General features: G+C 55.9%; 1 protein-coding gene across 1 annotated transcript in view; it reads left to right on the forward strand.

The window, feature by feature from the left end:
• The window catches only part of LOC138352033 (serine-rich adhesin for platelets-like), a 60,177-nt gene that overhangs the window by 14,903 nt on the left and 37,614 nt on the right, over positions 1-7,660 (forward strand). The window contains exons 2-3 of the mRNA XM_069304207.1: positions 2,575-4,491; positions 4,747-7,658. Of these exons, the coding sequence (XP_069160308.1) occupies positions 2,575-4,491; positions 4,747-7,658 (4,829 nt within the window). The remainder of the gene's footprint in view (positions 1-2,574; positions 4,492-4,746; positions 7,659-7,660) is intronic.

Genomic DNA, 7,660 nt, shown 5'->3' on the forward strand with positions numbered 1-7,660 from the left:
CCGTTAGTGGGGGGGGACGTGCCTGTCTCCGTTAGTGGGGGGGGACGTGCCTGTCTCTGTTAGTGGGGGGGACGTGCCTGTTTCCGTTAGTGGGGGGGGGACGTGCCTGTCTCCGTTAGTGGGGGGGACGTGCCTGTCTCCGTTAGTGGGGGGCGTGCCTATCTCCGTTAGTGGGAGGGGGGACGTGCCTGTCTCCGTTAGTGGGGGGGGACGTGCCTGTCTCCGTTAGTGGGGGCGTGCCTGTCTCCGTTAGTGGGGGGCGTGTGCCTGTCTCCGTTAGTGGGGGGGGTGCCTGTCTCCGTTAGTGGGGGGGGGGTGCCTGTCTCCGTTAGTGGGGGAGGCGTGCCTGTCTCCGTTAGTGGGGGGGGCGTGCCTGTCTCCGTTAGTGGGGGGGCGTGCCTGTCTCCATTAGTGGGGAGGGGGCGTGCCTGTCTCCATTAGTGGGGGGGGGCGTGCCTGTCTCCATTAGTGGGGGGGCGTGCCTGTCTCCGTTAGTGGGGGGGGGCGAGCCTGTCTCCGTTAGTGGGGGGGGGGTGCCTGTCTCCGTTAGTGGGGGGGCGTGCCTGTCTCCGTTAGTGGGGGGGCGTGCCTGTCTCCGTTAGTGGGGGGCGTGCCTGTCTCCGTTAGTTGGGGGCGTGCCTGTCTCCGTTAGTGGGGGGCGTGCCTGTCTCCGTTAGTGGGGGGCGTGCATGTCTCCGTTAGTGGGGGGCGTGCATGTCTCCGTTAGTGGGGGGGGCGTGCCTGTCTCCGTTAGTGGGGGGCGTGCCTGTCTCCGTTAGTGGGGGGCGTGCATGTCTCTGTTAGTGGGGGGGGCGTGCCTGTCTCCGTTAGTGGGGGGCGTGCCTGTCTCCGTTAGTGGGGGGGCGTGCCTGTCTCCGTTAGTGGGGGGCGTGCCTGTCTCCGTTAGTGGGGGCGTGCATGTCTCCGTTAGTGGGGGGCGTGCCTGTCTCCGTTAGTGGGGGCGTGCCTGTCTCCGTTAGTGGGGGGCGTGCCTGTCTCCGTTAGTGGGGGGCGTGCCTGTATCCGTTAGTGGGGGGTGCCTGTATCCGTTAGTGGGGGGTGCCTGTCTCCGTTAGTGGGGGGTGCCTGTCTCCGTTAGTGGGGGACGTGCCTGTCTCCGTTAGTGGGGGACGTGCCTGTCTCCGTTAGTGGGGGGCGTGCCTGTCTCCGTTAGTGGGGGCGTGCATGTCTCCGTTAGTGGGGGGCGTGCCTGTCTCCGTTAGTGGGGGGCGTGCCTGTCTCCGTTAGTGGGGGGCGTGCCTGTCTCCGTTAGTGGGGGGGGGGGCGTGCCTGTCTCCGTTAGTGGGGGGGCGTGCCTGTCTCCGTTAGTGGGGGGCGTGCCTGTCTCCGTTAGTGGGGGGGGGCGTGCCTGTCTCCGTTAGTGGGGGGCGTGCCTGTCTCCGTTAGTGGGGGGCGTGCCTGTCTCCGTTAGTGGGGGCGTGCATGTCTCCGTTAGTGGGGGGCGTGCCTGTCTCCGTTAGTGGGGGGCGTGCCTGTATCCGTTAATGGGGGGTGCCTGTCTCCGTTAGTGGGGGACGTGCCTGTCTCCGTTAGTGGGGGACGTGCCTGTCTCCGTTAGTGGGGGGCGTGCCTGTCTCCGTTAGTGGGGGCGTGCATGTCTCCGTTAGTGAGGGGCGTGCCTGTCTCCGTTAGTGGGGGGCGTGCCTGTCTCCGTTAGTGGGGGTCGTGCCTGTCTCCGTTAGTGGGGGCGTGCCTGTCTCCGTTAGTGGGGGGCGTGCCTGTCTCCGTTAGTGGGGGGCGTGCCTGTCTCCGTTAGTGGGGGGCGTGCCTTGTATCCGTTAGTGGGGGGTGCCTGTATCCGTTAGTTGGGGGTGCCTGTATCCGTTAGTGGGGAGTGCCTGTATCCGTTAGTGGGGGGTGCCTGTATTCGTTAGTGGGGGGTGCCTGTCTCCGTTAGTGGGGGGTGCCTGTCTCCGTTAGTGGGGGGCGTGCCTGTCTCCGTTAGTGGGGGGCGTGCCTGTCTCCGTTAGTGGGTGGCGTGCCTGTATCCGTTAGTGGGGGGTGCCTGTATCCGTTAGTTGGGGGTGCCTGTATCCGTTAGTGGGGAGTGCCTGTATCCGTTAGTGGGGGGGTGCCTGTCTCCGTTGATGGGAGGTGTGCCGTGGCTAATCTCACAAAGCTCCAGATGTTACCCTGTAGCCTCCCCCTCCCCCTTCAAGCCCCCCCCCCACCACACACCCCACCCCAAACCCCTCCCAACCCCCACCTCCCCAACGCCACCCCATGGAACCCCCTATCACCCCCCCAACTCTGGGAATTCATATTTTCTTTTTTAACCCTAGGCTGGACCCGAAAAGGAGCCAAATATGCAAATGTCATAACAGATCTTTTCAACAACAGCCAGCAACTGCTATTTTAGCAAAGAGTAAATAAAAGCCCCATGTCAATGTTAACAGAATGATGGTGAGAGGTGATCTTGATCGATTATTATGGCAGGAGTTATCTTGAGCTGCTGTACTTGTCAGTCCTTGAGTGATACACGTCTCAACACGGTTCGAACCCTAGGCTGGAAGGTGACTCCACCAGCAACACTGTGTTGCAAGTCTCCACCAGGAACACAGTGTTGCAAGTCTCCACCAGGAACACAGTGTTGCAACGTTGCAAGTCTCCACAAGGAACACTGTGTTGCAAGTCTCCGCCAGGAACACAGTGTTGCAAGTCTCCACCAGGAACACAGTGTTGCAAGTCTCCACAAGGAACACTGTGTTGCAAGTCTCCACCAGGAACACAGTGTTGCAACGTTGCAAGCCTCCACCAGGAACACAGTGTTGCAAGTCTCCGCCAGGAACACAGTGTTGCAACGTTGCAAGTCTCCACAAGGAACACTGTGTTGCAAGTCTCCGCCAGGAACACAGTGTTGCAAGTCTCCACCAGGAACACAGTGTTGCAACGTTGCAAGTCTCCACAAGGAACACTGTGTTGCAAGTCTCCGCCAGGAACACAGTGTTGCAAGTCTCCACCAGGAACACAGTGTTGCAACGTTGCAAGTCTCCACAAGGAACACTGTGTTGCAAGTCTCCACCAGGAACACAGTGTTGCAAGTCTCCACAAGGAACACAGTGTTGCAAGTCTCCACCAGGAACACAGTGTTGCAAGTCTCCACCAGGAACACAGTGTTGCAAGTCTCCACCAGGAACACAGTGTTGCAAGTCTCCGCCAGGAACACAGTGTTGCAAGTCTCCACCAGGAACACAGTGTTGCAACGTTGCAAGTCTCCACAAGGAACACAGTGTTGCAAGTCTCCACCAGGAACACTGTGTTGCAAGTCTCCACCAGGAACACAGTGTTGCAACGTTGCAAGTCTCCACCAGGAACACAGTGTTGCAAGTCTCCACCAGGAACACTGTGTTGCAAGTCTCCACCAGGAACACAGTGTTGCAAGTCTCCACCAGGAACAGAGTGTTGCAAGTCTCCGCCAGGAACACAGTGTTGCAAGTCTCCGCCAGGAACACAGTGTTGCAAGTCTCCACCAGGAACACAGTGTTGCAAGTCTCCGCCAGGAACACAGTGTTGCAAGTCTCCGCCAGGAACACAGTGTTGCAAGTCTCCACCAGGAACACAGTGTTGCAAGTCTCCACCAGGAACAGAGTGTTGCAAGTCTCCGCCAGGAACACAGTGTTGCAAGTCTCCGCCAGGAACACAGTGTTGCAAGTCTCCACCAGGAACACAGTGTTGCAAGTCTCCGCCAGGAACACAGTGTTGCAAGTCTCCACCAGGAACACAGTGTTGCAAGTCTCCACCAGGAACAGAGTGTTGCAAGTCTCCGCCAGGAACACAGTGTTGCAAGTCTCCGCCAGGAACACAGTGTTGCAAGTCTCCACCAGGAACACAGTGTTGCAAGTCTCCGCCAGGAACAGAGTGTTGCAAGTCTCCACCAGGAACACAGTGTTGCAAGTATCCGCCAGGAACACAGTGTTGCAAGTCTCCACCAGGAACACAGTGTTGCAACGTTGCAAGTCTCCACAAGGAACACAGTGTTGCAAGTCTCCGCCAGGAACACAGTGTTGCAAGTCTCCACCAGGAACACAGTGTTGCAAGTCTCCACCAGGAACAGAGTGTTGCAAGTCTCCGCCAGGAACACAGTGTTGCAACGTTGCAAGTCTCCACCAGGAACACAGTGTTGCAAGTCTCCGCCAGGAACAGAGTGTTGCAAGTCTCCACCAGGAACACTGTGTTGCAACGTTGCAAGTCTCCACAAGGAACACAGTGTTGCAAGTCTCCGCCAGGAACAGAGTGTTGCAAGTCTCCACCAGGAACACAGTGTTGCAAGTCTCCACCAGGAACAGAGTGTTGCAAGTCTCCGCCAGGAACACAGTGTTGCAACGTTGCAAGTCTCCACCAGGAACACAGTGTTGCAAGTCTCCGCCAGGAACACAGTGTTGCAAGTCTCCACCAGGAACACTGTGTTGCAACGTTGCAAGTCTCCACCAGGAACATAGTGTTGCAAGTCTCCGCCAGGAACACAGTGTTGCAAGTCTCCACCAGGAACACTGTGTTGCAACGTTGCAAGTCTCCACCAGGAACACAGTGTTGCAAGTCTCCGCCAGGAACACAGTGTTGCAAGTCTCCGCCAGGAACACAGTGTTGCAAGTCTCCACCAGGAACACAGTGTTGCAACGTTGCAAGTCTCCACCAGGAACACAGTGTTGCAAGTCTCCGCCAGGAACACAGTGTTGCAAGTCTCCACCAGGAACACTGTGTTGCAACGTTGCACGTCTCCACCAGGAACACAGTGTTGCAAGTCTCCACAAGGAACACAGTGTTGCAACGTTGCAAGTCTCCACAAGGAACACAGTGTTGCAAGTCTCCGCCAGGAACACAGTGTTGCAAGTCTCCGCCAGGAACACAGTGTTGCAAGTCTCCACAAGGAACACAGTGTTGCAACGTTGCAAGTCTCCACAAGGAACACAGTGTTGCAAGTCTCCACAAGGAACACAGTGTTGCAAGTCTCCACCAGGAACACAGTGTTGCAACGTTGCAAGTCTCCACCAGGAACACAGTGTTGCAAGTCTCCACCAGGAACACAGTGTTGCAAGTCTCCGCCAGGAACAAAGTGTTGCAAGTCTCCGCCAGGAACACAGTGTTGCAAGTCTCCGCCAGGAACACAGTGTTGCAACGTTGCAAGTCTCCACCAGGAACACAGTGTTGCAAGTCTCCACCAGGAACACAGTGTTGCAAGTCTCCACCAGGAACACTGTGTTGCAACGTTACAAGTCTCCGCCAGGAACACTGTGTTGCAACGTTACAAGTCTCCGCCAGGAACACAGTGTTGCAAGTCTCCACCAGGAACACTGTGTTGCAACGTTACAAGTCTCCGCCAGGAACACTGTGTTCCAACGTTACAAGTCTCCGCCAGGAACACTGTGTTCCAACGTTACAAGTCTCCGCCAGGAACACAGTGTTGCAAGTCTCCACCAGGAACACTGTGTTGCAACGTTACAAGTCTCCGCCAGGAACACAGTGTTGCAAGTCTCCGCCAGGAACACTGTGTTGCAACGTTGCAAGTCTCCACCAGGAACACTGTGTTGCAACGTTACAAGTCTCCGCCAGGAACACAGTGTTGCAAGTCTCCGCCAGGAACACTGTGTTGCAACGTTGCAAGTCTCCACCAGGAACACTGTGTTGCAACGTTGCAAGTCTCCACCAGGAACACAGTGTTGCAAGTCTCCACCAGGAACACAGTGTTGCAAGTCTCCACCAGGAACACTGTGTTGCAACGTTACAAGTCTCCACCAGGAACACAGTGTTGCAAGTCTCCGCCAGGAACACTGTGTTGCAACGTTACAAGTCTCCGCCAGGAACACAGTGTTGCAAGTCTCCACCAGGAACACTGTGTTGCAACGTTACAAGTCTCCGCCAGGAACACAGTGTTGCAAGTCTCCACCAGGAACACTGTGTTGCAACGTTACAAGTCTCCGCCAGGAACACAGTGTTGCAAGTCTCCGCCAGGAACACAGTGTTGCAACGTTACAAGTCTCCACCAGGAACACAGTGTTGCAAGTCTCCGCCAGGAACACTGTGTTGCAACGTTACAAGTCTCCGCCAGGAACACAGTGTTGCAAGTCTCCACCAGGAACACAGTGTTGCAAGTCTCCACCAGGAACACTGTGTTGCAACGTTACAAGTCTCCACCAGGAACACAGTGTTGCAAGTCTCCGCCAGGAACACTGTGTTGCAACGTTACAAGTCTCCGCCAGGAACACAGTGTTGCAAGTCTCCGCCAGGAACACTGTGTTGCAACGTTACAAGTCTCCGCCAGGAACACAGTGTTGCAAGTCTCCACCAGGAACACAGTGTTGCAAGTCTCCACCAGGAACACAGTGTTGCAAGTCTCCACAAGGAACACAGTGTTGCAAGTCTCCACCAGGAACACAGTGTTGCAAGTCTCCACCAGGAACACAGTGTTGCAAGTCTCCGCCAGGAACACAGTGTTGCAACGTTGCAAGTCTCCACCAGGAACACAGTGTTGCAAGTCTCTGCCAGGAACACAGTGTTGCAAGTCTCCACAAGGAACACAGTGTTGCAAGTCTCCACCAGGAACACAGTGTTGCAAGTCTCCGCCAGGAACACAGTGTTGCAAGTCTCCACCAGGAACAGAGTGTTGCAAGTCTCCACCAGCAACACAGTGTTGCAAGTCTCCGCCAGGAACACAGTGTTGCAACGTTGCAAGTCTCCACCAGGAACACAGTGTTGCAAGTCTCCACCAGCAACACAGTGTTGCAAGTCTCCGCCAGGAACACAGTGTTGCAACGTTGCAAGTCTCCACCAGGAACAGAGTGTTGCAAGTCTCCGCCAGGAACACAGTGTTGCAACGTTGCAAGTCTCCACAAGGAACAGAGTGTTGCAAGTCTCCGCCAGGAACACAGTGTTGCAACGTTGCAAGTCTCCACCAGGAACACAGTGTTGCAAGTCTCCACCAGGAACAGAGTGTTGCAAGTCTCCGCCAGGAACACAGTGTTGCAACGTTGCAAGTCTCCACAAGGAACACAGTGTTGCAAGTCTCCACCAGGAACACAGTGTTGCAAGTCTCCGCCAGGAACACAGTGTTGCAAGTCTCCGCCAGGAACACAGTGTTGCAACGTTGCAAGTCTCCACCAGGAACACAGTGTTGCAACGTTACAAGTCTCCGCCAGGAACACAGTGTTGCAAGTCTCCACCAGGAACACAGTGTTGCAAGTCTCCGCCAGGAACACAGTGTTGCAACGTTGCAAGTCTCCACAAGGAACACAGTGTTGCAACGTTGCAAGTCTCCACCAGGAACACAGTGTTGCAACGTTGCAAGTCTCCACCAGGAACACAGTGTTGCAACGTTGCAAGTCTCCACCAGGAACACAGTGTTGCAACGTTGCAAGTCTCCACAAGGAACACAGTGTTGCAAGTCTCCACCAGGAACACAGTGTTGCAAGTCTCCGCCAGGAACAGAGTGTTGCAAGTCTCCACCAGGAACACAGTGTTGCAAGTCTCCGCCAGGAACACAGTGTTGCAACGTTGCAAGTCTCCACAAGGAACACAGTGTTGCAAGTCTCCACCAGGAACACAGTGTTGCAAGTCTCCGCCAGGAACAGAGTGTTGCAAGTCTCCACCAGGAACACAGTGTTGCAAGTCTCCGCCAGGAACACAGTGTTGCAACGTTGCAAGT

Source organism: Procambarus clarkii, chromosome 52, assembly GCF_040958095.1.
Source record: "Procambarus clarkii isolate CNS0578487 chromosome 52, FALCON_Pclarkii_2.0, whole genome shotgun sequence".
Classification (NCBI taxonomy): domain Eukaryota; kingdom Metazoa; phylum Arthropoda; class Malacostraca; order Decapoda; family Cambaridae; genus Procambarus; species Procambarus clarkii.